This window comes from Euprymna scolopes, chromosome 26 (genome assembly GCF_053919585.1).
Source record: "Euprymna scolopes isolate OS-2025 chromosome 26, ASM5391958v1, whole genome shotgun sequence".
Taxonomy (NCBI): domain Eukaryota; kingdom Metazoa; phylum Mollusca; class Cephalopoda; order Sepiida; family Sepiolidae; genus Euprymna; species Euprymna scolopes.
In genome coordinates this window covers 59,113,595-59,131,435 of record NC_136507.1, presented here as the reverse complement: position 1 = coordinate 59,131,435, position 17,841 = coordinate 59,113,595, and the positions used below count along the sequence as shown (strand labels likewise).

The 17,841-nt window shown below is 35.5% G+C and overlaps 1 protein-coding gene across 2 annotated transcripts in view; it reads left to right on the top strand.

The window, feature by feature from the left end:
* LOC145248085 (biotin--protein ligase-like) overlaps window positions 1–17,841 on the top strand; it is a 202,695-nt gene that overhangs the window by 97,086 nt on the left and 87,768 nt on the right. For both annotated transcript variants that reach the window (XM_080109864.1, XM_080109863.1), the window contains one exon: window positions 9,417–9,531. In XM_080109864.1, coding sequence (XP_079965990.1) covers window positions 9,417–9,531 — 115 coding nt within the window. The remainder of the gene's footprint in view (window positions 1–9,416; window positions 9,532–17,841) is intronic.

Below are 17,841 nucleotides of genomic sequence, written 5' to 3'. Positions count from 1 at the left end.
TGATAATGTATACGAAATCTACAAGAATTAGACTATCATTTAAGTGTAGTTTACGACAGGGCTTTGCCGGGCGTTCGTTCTAGCTTAGATAAATACTTTTGCAGTTTTAACAAAAAAGCTACAATAATATCAGAGTGATATTATTGAACATTTACAGAATGCTGACATCAATATATTACATATGAATGAGTCCTCTGTGAAATTTCCACAAGTCTCACTACTATATATATATATATATATATATATATATATAGTACTAATAAAGATGAATCCGCATAGCTGCATGCCATCATATTTCTTAATTTTCTTGTCTATCCCTTACACCTCTCCATTATATTGCCTTCTATAAATTTAAATTACCTATGCCATTCTTACTAAATATTTTGTATTATTAGACTGGGTTATTGTTTAGGAGAGCTGAAGAAATGCCTTCCAGAACTCGTCGTCCTCATCCTTGGTTTAACATTTGTTTTGTCTGCTGGCATGTGTTGAATATCTTTAAGCAACTAACTTCCAAAGTAACCTGTCTCTGGCCAGGTCTTTATTTATCCTTCTTTCCCTCAAGTCTATTTTTATCACTTCCCTCTATGTTTTTCTTAGCATCAACTGAACCTGCTATCTCAACTATATTCTGCATCAACTAACCCAACCACTCTCATCCATTCTTTAAACATGGTTGTACTATCAAAGTCTGCACACATCTCCCTATATTGTCCAGATTTAACGTTCTTTTATTTTGAAAATTTTTTTTATGACAACCGTTAAGATAAGAACTTGGGTCTACGTTTGATGCCGTTGGTGATTGACAACTTTCATAAGAAAATGATGAGACTGCATGAGAAGATGGCATTTGCAATAACCTTATCAAATATCGCCCAGGGTCACTTCTTCTGCAGATTGCGAATGTATCCACAATCATGGCAAAAATAAATAAATAAGTAAAATAGTGAATTCTTTATATATTTTTTTAAATGATACTGACAAGTCATCACTTATTGCTTTTTTTTTTTTTTTGCATAGGCATCATCGCTTATCAAGGCCAATAGGCCACTCGAGGATAAGGGTTAAAGAGTGTACAGTAGAAATTGGACAATATAGTAATCGTTAGTAATGGAAATTCAGTAAATTTGTTAACTTATATGGAACGGCTCATCAAGAACTTGTTTACATTAGACTTGTGGATAAGGGTTAAGAAGATGAAATGAATTCGTATGGTTTGGATTCTTCGGACTACTGTTCTCATCTTGAGTGTTATATGCAAAATATTTTGGTTGATGTAACCTCTGACCTTCTTCACTTAAGACGAGAACAGTAGTTCGAAGAATAGAGATAATCAATCTTCATCTTAAAAAAAGTTCAGAAACATCTGGATAATGGGTGTCCCTTTGTCTCTGCCAATGACTTGCACTTCCTTGTACAAAGTATGACCCTTGCCAGGTGAAATTGCTTTAGTATTCTGGTGAACCCTCATGATGTTTGAGGTCTGATTAATGTATTTTCTTTTCACCATACTCTGCATGTAGAAACAACTGTAAACAGAGTCAAAAACTCCAATTCATTTGTGACTTCTTTGGTTATTTTTAAGACCAGCATTACTACGACAATATATGTTCTCCACTTTATAGTAAAGGCCAATGTGTATTTATTTGTGTGTGTGTGTGTGTGTGTCTGTGTGTGTGTAAACTCCGTGAACCTTGCACCCTTGCTTGCTTAAATTTTGTCTTCATGATCGGGAGATACCATTTTTTAATCCTTTACAAAAAAAGGGTGACAGGTGAATTTATATATATATATATATCTATATTTTTATAAAGTAATAGGGTTCGTGTGTTTCTGTCTGTGTGTACAGCTCTCCATCATCAACGAAATATAAAGGAGGTAAGAGGGTAGATCTCTCCTGGTAGAGAAACATTAGAACCCATTTTAGGATGTTTCTGTTATAGGAGACATAAGAATCTATGCCTAATTTCTTTATATACTATTCTACAAACCACCCCCATATCGAATGACTTACGCTCATTTGCATATCACATTATATTAAATCTCTTTAACTAATTACCTCGACCTTATTACATATTGGAAATATTCTAATCATTTCAACTGTACTATTTACAAAATCTATTTAACATTTAATTATTTAATATATTTTCATTTAATTTTATATTCGATTTATTTCACTTTACGTATATTATCAAAACAATTCATTGGTGAGGAAAGCTTTATGTTTTGGGATTGTATTGAAAATGTAATGGAAATTTCAATTTCGTTCCGTTTTAATCTTTTATATTTTACTTGCCAATATAATTGAAAGAATACAATTCAACTATCGTAATTTTATATAAATAAACAAAAACAAATATTTTAAAATAAAACTTTATTAAAAAAGAAATAATTTTATTTTTAAATGAAAAAAATCAATTTAGTAAAATAATTGTATTAAACATCCCAACCTCCCCATGTTAAGTATGGCTTTCTAAATAAACACCCCCAGCCTTGTCAGCAAACCTGTAAACCTATAAAAGTTAACATTTCGAATGTGAACAGTGATTTTTCGATTTTGTTAGCGCTTCGCTTGCCGCAATTAAAGACAATTAAAACGGAACTAACTTTATTTCCATTCTATTTTTTAAACAACCCCCAAAACATAACGCTCTCTTCCAGTTATAGCCAATTTTTTTTTAATTAAATGTCAAAATAAACAGATAAGCGCATTTTCTTTTACATTTTTCTTACAACCAACGTTGTCATTTAACCAACTGCAGGATACAGTTACTTTTGTGGGGTTGTTTTGAAAATGGCACGGAGATTATAATTTCGTTCCAATTTAATCTTTCTGGTCGAGCCTATTTCGAAAGCCTGTCTTATGATAGATTTGAACTACAAATAATTTATTACATTTTGATTATTACTATCTTAAGACTTAAAGCTTATATTTATTTCATTTTTCTATTTATATATTGAATTAGTTATTTCCAGTCTTATTTAAACTTAGTGCTTTCTTTAAACCGGATGAACCTTTTATAAAAATGAGTTTAACGTAAAGAACACGAACAAGGTTTTATTCAACTGAATTTCTTCCAGTTTACTAACAAAATATATAAATTTAAAAGAGATATAAATAATAAAATAAAAAGGTTATGTAATTTAAAAGAAATACACGTACTCACAAAAGCAGAATTTTTTTACACATTTTTTTCTTTAAAACCATAACAATGAGACTAACAATTACCTAGATCTTAGTAATTATTTGTTTTAATAGAACTGTTTTAATTGTATTGTTTACATATATTAGTTAACCTTAGTTGGTATTACATTTATTTTACATTTACTTTTTTTTTTTTAATTATTACTTTTAGACTGTGACGTTTACACCCGGAAGTAATGAGTCACAAGTGGGTCGCTTTTATTCATTTTTGCTACAATATAATTGGTCAAGATCAAAGTGTAGCATCTGTTCTTCAGATGCTGCACTTCTATTTCTTGTTCTCTTTCGGTGGAGGAGAAATCCTTCACGACTGAGACAATTTTTATTTTTGTACCTTTTCTCCACGTTAAAAAACGACCCTGGTGTCTAACTCTGTCCCGTGGGGAGGCATAGTAAATAGGTACAATATAATTGTTTATAATTGTACTATTCAGAAATATTATTTATAGTTCGTCCATTTCAGTTAGTATACATTTCCTTTACGCTTAATTAATTTACAATCATTAATCTCGTTAAACAATTCCGTTTAAAACCAAAATTATGCCACCCAAACGAAGTAGAAACGAAAGTGAGGAAGAAAGAATGGAAAGATTGGAAGCTAATAGACTAAGAGTTGCTGCAATTCGCTCCAATGAAAACAATTCAGATAGAGAAAGACGTCTAGAACTTAACAGGATACGTCAAAGAGAAAGGAGAGCAAGACTGTCAGATTTGGAAAGAGAAACCCAACGTGAAGCTGACAGAACTAGACATGCTGTAAGGCGGTTAAATTCATCACAAGATGAAATTCAAGAAAGGCAAAGATATGCACTGGAAAGAGAAGCAATATTACGATCGAATGAATTATATGAGGTAAGTAGACGTACACAAGGTCAGTTGAGAGTGGCTCAACGACATCAGAATGAATCGGAAACCCAACGAAGCTTTCGCCTATACCAAGGGCAACAACGAGAGGCTGCATGGAGAGAGAGTATGACTTTGCCCCAGCAATTGACAGAAAACGAGGCAGCTAGACAACGAATGCCTGCTTTGAGACACCATGAAATAGAACACTGCAATAGAAAAGGATTGCTCTACAACAAAAATGACTCTCTCACTACAGCTGATATAGGAAAAATGGACAAAGTATGTCAACATTGCTCAGCTGTAAAATTTAAAGGAGAAACCCCTGGTTGTTGTTGTTCTTCTGGCAAAGTTGTGCTTGATAGCTTTCCACCACTGCCTCAGTTGCTTCAAGATTTGCTCTCCGGCAATGGTCCCATCTCTAAAGATTTTCTGCAAAATCTACGCAGTTATAACAATTGTTTTGCAATGACATCATTTGGTCACAAAATTGCGGCAGTACATGGGTGGAATCCTTCTTTTAGAATTCGAGGCCAGGTTTGCCACCAGATTGGGAGTCTTTTACCACCTGAAGATGAAACAGCAAAGTTTATTCAAGTCTACTTCTTGGATAGTCTGGAAGAGGAACTACATAATCGGGGACGTGACAGTAGACTCAATAGAGACATTCTCCAAAGTCTGACTGAATTTTTACATGAGAACAACAGCTTCATTTGTCAGTTGAAAACAACAAAGGAGAGGATTGAAGAAGAACACTTGGTAGAACATAAAGTTGTCATAAGGGAAGACCGAAGGCCGCAAGAAGAGCATCCACGGCGATTCAATGCTCCAACAACAACGTATGAGATTGGAATATTAATGGAGAATGAACCAACAGCTAACCGGGATATTGTCTTGCGTTTTAGAAATGATACATTAAAACGGATCTCCGAACTACATCCCCTCTACGATACTTTAATGTACCTGTTAATGTACCCCTATGGTTCTCCATCTTACAACATCTGCATGAAGGCATCCAATGGGCGAAAAGTTACCCAACAGCAATTTTATTCGTACCATTTAATGACTCGGCCTGGAAACTATTTTCTCTGGTACCGAAGGCTATTTCAACAATGGCTGGTGGATGTGTACTGCAAGATTGAAACAGAACGTTTACAGTTCCTGAGGCGTGAGCAACAGACCCTGAGAGCTGACAATTATAGCAACTTGAGAGATTCAATTCTTAGGGAGGATGGGAATCCAGAACAGTTTGGTCAACGAGTTGTACTTCCGGCAACTTATACAGGAGGCCCTCGATACATGTTTGAGCGTCAAAGTGATGCCATGGCATATGTTCGGCGAATGGGCCGAGCCAACCTCTTCATCACGTTCACAACAAATCCAAAGTGGACAGAAATTACAGAAAATTGTCTTCAAGGGCAAGACCCTCAGGATCGTCCAGATATTGTTGCCAGGGTTTTCAGGCAGAAGCTAAAAAAGTTACTTGAATTTATTAAAAAGGGAGGATTTGGCAGGTTGAGGGCTTTCCTGTACAGTATTGAATATCAAAAAAGAGGACTGCCGCATGCACACATCCTCACCTGGCAGGCCCCAGAGGACAAACTTCTACCAGAAAAAATGGATCTCTGCATATCTGCAGAGATCCCTGACAAAGAGGAAGATCCTGATCTTCATGCTAAAGTGATGGCACATATGGTGCATGGACCTTGTGAACCATTTAATCCAAATTGTCCATGTATGATTGACAACAAATGTTCCAAAAAATACCCAAAAGAATTTCTTCAGTGTACCGAGCAAGGCCAAGACTCTTACCCCAAGTACAGGCGAAGAAAACCAGAAGATGGAGGCCAGACTGGTACAATAAGGATGAAGAGAAATGGTCGGTATGTTAATCAAGAAATAACAAACCAGTGGATTGTTCCGTACAACAAGGTCCTCCTTCAGCAGTTCAACGCTCACATTAACGTAGAAATTTGCAGCTCGATCCAAAGCATCAAATATGTCCTCAAATACGTGAATAAAGGATGTGATCAAGCAGTGTTTGAACTACAAAGAACTGATGGAGCAGCTAACCAACAAGGCCAAGTACAAAGTCACATTGCGGATGAGATCCAGCAGTTCCAGAATGCAAGGTATGTCGGCAGTTCAGAGGCGGCCTGGAGGATATTGGAACATCCCATCCATGAACATTTCCCCCCAATTGTACAACTTTCTGTTCATCTTGAAAATGGGCAGCGTGTCATGTTCTCAGCTGATACTGCTCTGGAACGAGCCCAAGGTCCACCGCCTGCCACAACTTTGACAGCATTTTTTCAACTCTGCCATGAGGATGACTTTGCAAGGGGTCTCAAATACGTAGAAGTCCCTGAGTTTTACACTTGGAACAAATCGACAAAGAAATGGATGAGAAGAATGCGTGGGGTACAAGTTGAAGGTACTGAAAATGATGATGTATGGAAGGCACCATGCATTGGGAGAATCTACACGATTAGTCCAAAAGCAGGGGAGTGTTATTTCTTACGCCTGTTGCTCAATGAGGTTGCTGGTCCAACTTCATTTCAAGATTTGCGAGCATACAATGGTCAGGTGTTTGAAACATACAGAGCAGTGTGCCTTGCTCGAGGCCTTCTAGAAAATGACCATCACTTGCATCAAGCAGTAGGAGAGGCAAGTGCCACTCAATCACCTTCAAATTTGCGAAGCCTATTTGTGATAATTTTAACAGCCTGTGAGCCAAGAAATCCTCTTGAGATCTGGATGGCTTTTCGTGATGTAATATCTGAAGACATTCTTCACAGATACAGGCAAGAAGTTAACAATCCAGAAGCAGATTTTAATGAGGACATCTACAATAAAACTCTTTGTCTAATTGAAGAAAAATGTCTCCTTATGTGCAGTCAACCATTGGCAAGCTATGGATTACCTGCACCAACGCAAGGGAGAGATGAAAGACTCGCGAGAGAGTATCAACGTGAAGTTACTTATAATCTTGAAGAACTTTCCCTACAAGCAGAAAATATGCAAGAAAAACTGACCGATTCTCAAAGAGAAGTTTACAATTCATTCATGGCAATGTTGGAAGCACAAGGTGAAATGAACAAAAACATGATGTTTCTTGATGCTCCAGGTGGTACGGGCAAGACTTTTGTAATCAATTTGATCCTTGCAAAGATTAGATCCATGAGAAAGATTGTGCTTGCAACAGCATCCAGTGGCATTGCTGCTACTCTACTACAAGGTGGCCGCACTCTTCACAGCACTTTTAAAGTACCCTTGGATACTCATCGAATGGATCAGCCAGTTTGCAAAATTACTGGTAACTCAGCCTTGGCAAATGTAATTAGAGACACCTCTGCAATCATTGTAGACGAAGCCCCAATGACGCACAAGAGTGCTTATGAAGCAATTGACCGAACACTGCAAGACATCACAGGAAACAAGAATCCCATGGGTGGCATTCCAACCTTATTTTGCGGTGATTTCCGTCAAATCCTCCCAGTGGTTAAAAATGGCACAAGGGCTAACATTGTCAATGCAAGTTTGAAACAATCCTATCTCTGGAGGCACGTTATAGTGAAGAGACTGACTACTAATATGAGAACCTATATCTCTGATAACACAGCTGCAGCAGACTTCTCAAAATTGCTTCTTCAAATCGGTAATGGTCAGTTTCCTATCACTTCTTCACCTGACACAATTAAGATTCCAACTGCACTTGGTAAATGTGTCGGTAATCAGAAGCAACTGAAAGACAAAGTGTACCCAGACCTGCAAAACAATGGAAAATCACCGGATTGGCTTGCTGAGAGGGCTATTATTTCGCCATTAAACAGCAATGTGAATCATTTGAACAATTCAATAATGGATGAATTTCCAGGAGACACAAAGCAATACAAGTCAGTTGATTCGGCTACTAATGAATATGAAGCTGTTCACTACCCTGTGGAGTTTGTAAACTCTTTGGAGATATCTGGAATGCCTCCACACATTTTAAATCTCAAAATTGGATCGCCAATCATGATTCTTCGATCCTTGGAACCGCCAAAAACAACAAACGGAACCAGATGTGTTATCACCAGATTGCATACCAATGTACTTGAGGCCACCATTTCCTGTGGTCCCTACAAAGGCGAAACCGTTCTACTGCCAAGGATCCCCTTAGTTCCATCGGACTCAGAACTTCCATTTAAATTCCGGAGACTCCAATTTCCTGTGAAGGTGTGTTTTGCAATGAGCATAAACAAAAGTCAAGGTCAGACATTTAACACCATTGGCGTAGACGTGACATCAGACTGCTTCAGTCACGGTATGTTCTACGTCTCCATCAGCCGGACAGGAAGTTCAGAAAAACTCTACATTCTGGCTCCAAATCAAAGCAGCAGAAATGTAGTTTACCCTGAGGCTCTTCAGTGAAAAGTTCGAGAAATGGATATGAGGAAAAACTGACATGATCTGATTGTGGTAAGTTTTTAGTATTGAATGTGCAAGATAAAATTTAAGCAAGAGTTGAAAATTACTTCAATGAAAAATTTACTATGTAACATCAAGTAACCTTCCTTTTTGATGAAAATGTTTTGTGAAGTTCCTGATTGAATTTCAGTCACTACAAGAGGTAGTTAAAATGTTAATCACCTTATGCAATCGTTGCTCTTACAACATCAACTTACTGGAAAGGTGCCCACAGATTTTGGTACCCGAGTGCGCAACAAAGCTCCGTGTGAAGCACGGGTATCTTTGCTAGTATATATATATATATATATATAAATTTTTTTTTTTAATTTTTTAGTTTATTCCATTTTTACCCCAAAAAAGGCACAGTGCCACTTTGGTGTAGGGGGCTATTATTGGGGAAATAAGTTGCAGGTATACTATGTAGGGAGTTGAGCAGCAAGATGTCTGTTCACATTACACTTGAACTTCTGCATGTCAGTACAGTTGGGAAAGCAGAATCCTGGAAGAGAGTTCCAGAGTCTAGCAGTTCTGGGGAAGAAATTATTAGAGTAGAAGGCCTTCTTACATTTAGGGATCTCTACTATGTAGGGGTGGGATTTTGCTGATTGTTGGGTTTATCGGGGGTATTTATGTCGAGGGGGTACAAAGGCTTGTAGTTCGTCAGAACATCCACCATTAAAATACTTGAAGAACAGGCAGAGGGATGCAATATTTTGTTGATGGGACAGAGGTTGAAGCTTGGATGACAGTTCATGATCTACCAGGTTGGTGACTCTTTTGAATCGTGTCCAGGAGCGAGAGACTAGTAGCAGGTGCACCAGCCCAAATGTGACAACAATACTCCAGTTTTTTTTCTATTTTCATATAATGTGCATTTTGTATATTATTTATGGTTGAAAACCTTTCTTCCTTGCAGGATTTTGATCTCACAGTGAAATGGCCCAACGATTTGTATTATGGTAAAAGTACTAAACTTGGTGGCGTTTTGGTCTCCAGTTCTATCACAACTTCTACAATAGATGCCATGGTCGGTAAGTTGGTTATTTTTAACTCAATAACATTGTAAGACTTGAAACTCGCTTAACAATGTCCGCCCATCGCTTACGAAGATGACCATAATTATATAGTTATTTTGTGGGTCTGGTGATGGAGAACATTTGCAGGATGATTCTGTAGCAGTGATGCTGACTGCAGTCTTTTCGAATAGCATGTTTTCTCTTGTGTTCCTTGATGGATGTAGATTCAGCAATTGCGGCTCCTTTGTGGTTTGTAGTACATCAGCAATGTAACATTTTGATATGTTAAACAAATTGTTCGCACATGTTGTTTCCAACAAATGCATAAGGTGCACATGTGCATTTTTGTCAGTGTGCAATCAAGAGACAAATGAATAAAATAAGGTCTTTTATATGTACATTGCGCAGCTTCTGGCCTAACTTCCCTAATTGTCATTTTTGCATACGTGGGCCATATTGTGGTTGTGATTTTCTGTTTAACTTGAGACAGATCTACTCATGCAAGAAAAACAATGGAGACTTGCAGAGGCTTCTAAGGCTTTATTGTAGTGAAAGAAAGTTTGTTTACGATGGAGAGAGACTACCTAGGCTAAAATTAATTCCTTCTATCTTGTTCTTCTACTTGGGGATTGAGAGACGCAGATGGCAACCATCAGAGTGACATACGTTTATGAGGGTTGCTCCAAAACTAATTTATCTTATTTTTCAACTAAAAAATGTTGCAGAGCTACTAAGACAGGAATGGTACCATTAAAATGAGTAACTTTTTTTTTGCTCCAGTATTTATTTTTCTACATAGTCACCACCATTCTCAATGCACTTTTACCAGTGATGAAGTAGTGGCTGTGCATGGGTGTCCGGAGTATGCTTTGTCACTCACATACCTGTCACCACTCTGAAATCGACGAATACATCTCCTAACTATGCTTTGTAAATGTTAAACAGGCACCGGTGAATATTGATGGGTTCAATTTTTTCTCCATGGAGGAATTCAACAACGCATCTCTATGACAAGGGTTACTTACTTAGTCTCACACCACCAATATCTGCAACAGAGAGTTGAAACTTTCAGTTCATGAATGCATAAGTTCAGTCATCATAACAATGCACTTTGCAATACCCTCTGATCCATTCAGGCGGAATAAAAAAATAAGGAGGCATGACTTTTGGAACAAAAAGTTTCCTAATAGATTATCTATTCATGGACTAGCCAATCAGAACTGAGGGAATGGACTTACCGATCTGAGCGTAATGGAACATTCCAGGCTTTTTATAAACCTGTTTTTTAGTGTTCTTTTTCGGTTTATTTGTTTTTAGCTTAACTGGTTAGATAGTTCAATACTCATCTTTTCAAATATTTATTTATGGTGCTTAGTTTGGTTCTTTTGTCCGATGGCATATCAACCCTTTCTTGGATCTCTGCTGATTTGTCTCCCTATGAGGTCGGTGAGGAAAATTCAGCTCCACAAAAAGGAGCATTCTGGATATGGACAAAAAAAAAAATGAAATTTGCCTCAATCTAGAAGGATTTCACCTCCATTAACTCAAGACAGCAAAGTGTAGTATCAGAACAGATACTACTCTTTCCTGCTAGATGAAAAACAGCAAATTTTGATACTTCAGTTCTTAACATTTTCAAATATTCATGATGCTTGGTTTGGTTGTTTTGTTTTACGGCATATCAACCCTTTTGGAGTCATTTAATGTTAAATTCAGTCATTTTAAATAAAAGATTTTTTAATGCCTCAAATTCTTAATTTCTTCAAATATTCATTCGTTTTGTAGATTAACATATTTTGTAAATCGTCTATAAATGATCGATTCTATTTTTCCCACGGATAGAATTCTGACAGGTATTGCCACTACTCAAGATCAGAGTAGACCTGGGAGTAGTGAAAACTAAACTTTGCAGAGTATTAAAATTCAGCTCTCACCACTGGATCTAGTTTAAACTATCATCCAGGATGGGTTGGTGCCTAGAAAGAATTTTAGTAGCTGATGGGGTTGGAAGATGGGGAGGCAGAAGAAAAATAAATATATAAAAGGTAGAAAGGATTGGATAAAATGGTTCTATCAGTGGTTGGGTGTAGGATGAACATCTTCTCCAAGGGTGTCTGAGAAAGTTTAGTGTTGAAGACTGGATAAATTAAAAAACAAATTTTTTTTTTTCACTTATTTTCACTCCAAAACAAGGCATATTGCCACTTGGAACACAAGGGGCTACTATTTGGGATTGTGTCTAATAGGGGTCTTTGGGGATTTGAGCAATGAGATGTCTGTTCACATCACATTTCAGGGCTCTACATTGCGAGTAAAACAGTCACATTTGCGAGTGATTTTTCAAAGTGCCGACTAGAAACAATGAAACGCTTATGTTTTGGTGATTGCATTTCTTTCACTGACAATCCTCCAAAGCTCACTACTGAGTGAAAAATATCTTTTCAATTGTTTTTTTTTTTTAATAAAATGAACAAAATTAAATTATTTAAACAATAAAAGTTTAATAGAACAATATACTCTTTTGCTTTTTAATGAAGGCTGTTTAAAAAAAACATTTGAAGAAATAAGAATGTTTATACCTTCAAGTATCAACATAAAATTTGTTGTATATTTAGAAATAGTGTACATACTCATCACAGAATGAAGATGTCATATTCTATAAATCATATGGGTTTCGCTAGTAACTTTTCTATTTGGCTAGTAAACGAAAATATTTAGTTGTCAAAGGTTAACTAAAGATAAATTTGTCCATAGAGCCATGCATTTAAACTTCTGCAGATTAGTACTATCATAAATTTGGTCTTGCATCAATGGCAATATCCAAGAATGTTCTTTTTGCTAATAAGTTGTTTGAGAAATCTGCTGAGGGGACATTTTTTTTCTTTTAGTCTTTTTTGATAGCCACTGAAGCATTTTACTACAAAATGGTTATTTTGTGTTGGATGGAAATTTCATACCCTAACTTCTGCATGTTTGTATTTTCTGCTTTTTTTTTTTACTCTTATTTCCCCCCACCCCTCTTTATCCCAGCAAAGCATATTGTCATTTGGAACATAAGGGGATACTATTTGAGATTGTGCCTACCAAGAGACTATGGGGAGTTGAGCAGTGAGATATCTGTTTACATTACAATCAAACTTAAGTTTGTGTCTGACTTGCTGACCAAATTTTATTCATGAATGGCCAACAGTCTTTGTTTTATCACTTTCAATTATGATGTGCAAAATTGTTAATTACTCTGATATACTCTTCTCTTAGCTCTGCCCAGATTTGAGCTCTGATGACTTCTTCACTTCTGAAATAATCTGTGGATTTTTGTGATTGACATCATTTTCGAGATACCCCCATAGATAAAAATCTAAAGGGTTAAGCTTTGGTGAGTGTAAAACCCACCCAGGATCACATGATTATCAAATTGACTCTGATATCATTGAATGGACATAAAACAGAGACTGTTGGACGTTTGTAACTGGAATTTGGTGGACAAGTCAATCATAGACTGAAGTTTATTTGTACTAAACATGGCTGGATTACAGAAAAGATGATGAACTTTATTAGCGATTCCATAGGCGGCGTTTTTTCTTTTGGATGACCTTGAATAGATATTTTAAGATTTTAATAATTTGAACTTTTATCAAAATTATTTTCTCACAACGTTTAGACTGATGTAGCCTCAAACCTTCTTCATGTGGGTTTTATAAAACTTTGGAATCTAAAATTAATTTGGAACTGAACTCTTTATAACATTCAATGTGAGAACAGTAGTCTGAATATTCCAAATAATACAAATTATCAATGCTCATCTAAAAAAAAAAAGTTGGAATAGAATGACTGAATCTAGCATTAAATGAACCAAAAAAAAAAAAGGTTGATATGTTAGAAAACAACCAAAACACTCTGAGTAATTTCTAGTTAAAATGCTGCAAACATACACTTTTTTTTTGTTGAACTTTGAGAATTTTGCTGTCATCTTCTGTGTCTAATCAGGGGTATGAAAAAAAAATGTGATAAAAAAACACAATGGTGAAAAATGAAACTTTGGAAAAGAAAAAAACGACGCATTGATAAAAATAAAAAAAACAACTAAATAATAACATAAAAAATATTGCACTTTTTCTAAAACAAAATGTCCGTAAGAAGGCCAAAGCAAAAAGTAAAAAACAAAAACAAAACAACAAAAGTTTGCAGAAGAAACAACTGGAAGGCGTTCATCGACAAAGGAATGTCAACGAGAGGTTGCCGATGGAAGCAACAAGAGGTTGATTCATTGATGCATTGAAATATGCGATGCTTAACATTTCTTTGATAGGAAACAAGAGGAATAAGGGATGTGTGTGTGTGTGTGTGGATGCAAAGTCTTCAAAAAGATAAGCCAAACTATTATATATGATATATATTTTTTATATAATAACATGGAAATCAACTTCCTAAAATCGCAACAGAGCCAAATCAAGACAGCAGACTGTGCACACAAAAGGCTTGATATCCTTTCAGTGAAAATCCAGTCTACAGGGTCATCATAGTGTACTGTGTTTATTTATCTTAAAAAAAAAAATCTTTTTAATGTATTTTTATTTATTTATTTTTTCTCTTATTTAACCTCTTGGACATAAGGAGCTACTATTTGGGACCAATTCAACAGGGATACTATGTAGGGAGTTGAGCATCAAGATGTCTGTTCACATTACATTTGAACTTTTGCAAGTCAGTACAGCCAGGGAAGTAGGGACCTGGAAAGGAATTCCAAAGTCTAGCAGTTCAGATGAATAGAATAGAAGGGTTTCTGGCATCTAAGGATCTCTACAGTGTAAAGGTTGACTTTTGCCACTTGTCAGGTTAGTCAGGTGTATCTACGTTGAGGAGGTACAAGTGCCTTGAATTCGTCAAAGTACATTTCATTAAAGTATTTGTAAAACAGGCAGAAGGATGTAACATTTCAGCGACTTTTTCGTTATTGTTGCGTTCAAAGGCATGCGAGTAACTCATTTTTAGAAATCCCGTTGACTTAGAATGAGTGCTTTATGCTAAATAGATGGTTGAATATGGTTAAATTTGTGCCTATTTTTGCATTAAATCTTAATTCTGATCAACCTTTGCGCATTGAATGGATACCATAATACTTAGTTCACTGCACCTTGTCATAACATTACTGTGACAACATTATTTTGACTCTTGAGTATATATTTATTAATATCTTATATGTTTTTATATAGACTGATGTGGTTCTTGGTTGATTGACTGTCTTACCCAAGATTCAGATGAAGAGATAGTTGTAACATTACTTGTCTTTCAGGTGAGCAGAGTTCCAATTCAGCTAACATACTTGTCTGTATTTCAGTTAATATATTATCCATTTCGCTGTTTCTGAGTCTTCTCGTTATTCTTTTCAACATTTACACCACAACAAGATATATATAACTTTCATAATGCATAACTAATCAATGTTTGCATTTCGATATAATTTCTGATTTAGGAGATTCTACTATAGTGTTGTTTTTTTTAGTTGTTACCATCATCAGTTGATTGTTCTTTTCTGATGTTTTAGATTATTTGTTTGTATGTTTTAGTCATCATTACGTTACGTGCTGCAAGTGCCTTAAAAATTAAAACCATCATAGATGTGCATGCACTTGCATAAATAGTGCATTATAAGTGCATATCAGGTTGTAAAGATGCGCATTTTATGATTACATTACTAAATTTAAAAAAAAATGAAATTAGCTACTTTGAAGATTCATGGAGTGGAAAACAAATTCCTAATTTTAAAATTGAAACAAAATTGATACAACATTAAGAAAATATGACCTTTGCAATCAGTATATATTAAAGATTAAATTAGCCATTTTGAAGATTTAAAAAAAAAATACAAAAATACTGACATTAAGAAATATGACCTTTACAATCAGCATATATATATATATATATATATATATATATATATACTAACAGTTCAGCACGGCTTTGCTTGGGCCCTATGTGTGAATACACTTTATGTAAGATTTCAAATGTTTAGACCAAAAATTGAGTAATTTTGTAGAGACTACAGAGGTCAATTTTTTTAACCCTGACCCCATAACATTTTTTTTTTTGGTCTCAAATCAAAATACAAAGTTTTTGCCCCAAAACTGATTAAAATGCTTGCCGCTTGTCTGAATACATGTTATGTATAAATTCAAATGTTTAGACACAAAATTGGTTGAGTAGTTTGTTAGACACCGCAAAGGTCAAATCTTTTGAACTTTGACCCCTTAGCAGCTCAAATTTTTGCTCCAAACCGATTAAAAAGCTTGCCCTATTTCTGAATACCTTTTATGTAAAATTTCAAATGTTGAGATTAAAAATTGGCTGTGTAATTTGGTAGCGACCGTAGAGGTAAAACTTTTTTTTAACTTTGACCCCAATTTTGACGCCTTAACATTTATTTTTTTTTGGCTCAAATCAAATTAAAAAGTTTGATCCATGTCCAAGTAACCTACATTTAAAATTTCAAGTGTTTAGATCCAAAATTGGCGGAGGAGTTTGGTAGAGTTCTCAAAGGTCAAATCGTTGAACTTTGACACCTTCATAGCCAAATTTCTTCCTGAAAACCGATTAAAAAGATTTTCCCTAATCTCAATACTCCTTATGTCAAATCTTGAGTCTCTAGACTGAAAATTGACAGAGTAATTTGGTAGGGAAATGTACACAGACACAGACACACACACACAGACATTTTCACTTTTATAGATATATATATATGATTTTTATTTTACTTGTAAAATAGTAATCTACGGACATGCATGTTTCAAGGTCTTACCTCTCATCAGCGTAGGTTGAGTGTTTCTAGGAATCTAACCTAAGACCATATGTATTACGGTCTAGTGCATTAACCATTATGCCATGTAGTCTTAGATCATTTTACTGTTATTTTTATTGCTTTTTTTTTTTTTAAATCAACAAGAAATTTACACACACATACACACACGTTTTCTTTCTTGGGTTGAGCATATTGGTGAGTGAAATAACAAACTGTCACTAGCGTATAATGACATGCTATTCATGTAAACAGATAGAGCTTAAGGAGTTTGGACAATGTGGACTATTGTAATTTCACATACCTACTTAGCAGCAGCCGAAATAAGGTAGGAATGAGAAGCACCAACTGTCATCTAAGCAGTTGAGTTTTGATCCCAGCTTGAGGCAGTTGCTGGTCTAGCTGCACTGAAGGAGCTATGATACAATGGAACAGTCCGTCTGTTGATGACCTATATATCTATATATATAAAGTGTATGTGTGTGTGTGTATTTGTATGTCTTGCAAAAACTTTCAACAGAGGTGACAGGACTTGATGAAGCCAGTATTGTTTTAAACCTCAGCTCTTCAGATGACAAATATAAAAAAATTGGCCCAAAACATTAATTTCTTCACTCTCAACTGGGCAGTTTTCTACAAGGAAGGGTCAGTTTTTTTTTTTTTGCGTTGCCATTTTTGCAAGTCATTGTATCGTTTGAATTGACTTCACTTAATTTCAATGTTCCAAACTTTCGGTCGGACGATGGAGCATCGGTAAGATGTCAGATTTTCTTTCACTTTCTTTTCCACCTTCATGTCATGGGTTCGAGCCTGCCTACCTACTACTGCTTTTTTTTCTTTTTTTTTTTAAACACCTCTCTCCACCCGAACTTCCTACTTTTATTTTCCCGCCTCTGTCCTCCCACATCTCTCCACACCCGGGCAACACCTGGTACCTCTGCTAGTATATATATATATATATATATATATATATATATATATATATATATATATATATATACTGTTTGGAAAATCGAGAGCATAATTTTGGGATTATGTTCTATAAGTGTAAACGAGTGTCTTTGTGTGACTGTTGCATTTGTAATAGCACTCCATTACTTGTCTAATTTCCTTTGTGTCCCATTTCTATTTCTGTGTGGTTTTCAATATCTGCTTATCATATTTATTTACCTGTATTTGGTCTGTTGTATTCTGTTACTTGAAATAAGAAGAGCCAACATTTGCAGAATACTGACTGGGGTCCATGTTAGCCATCAAAAGATTATCTGCCAATCTTGATATTCAAATGTTTCTTCTGAACTCCACGAGTTGTGATTTTTTTTTCTTATGATTTTGGTGCTGTATTAGCAACACTGGAGTCAGGTTTATTTTATCTGTGATCCTGTCTATCCCATATGTAGAAATAACAGTACAATAAAAAATGGTGGTTAATATTTGCTTCGATAGCCTATACCTTGGAAACCAAGCAATGGAACCTCTAGATACGAAATTAATTGGTTTCGGCTTGGCTTTCATATCTTGAAATTTTTGTA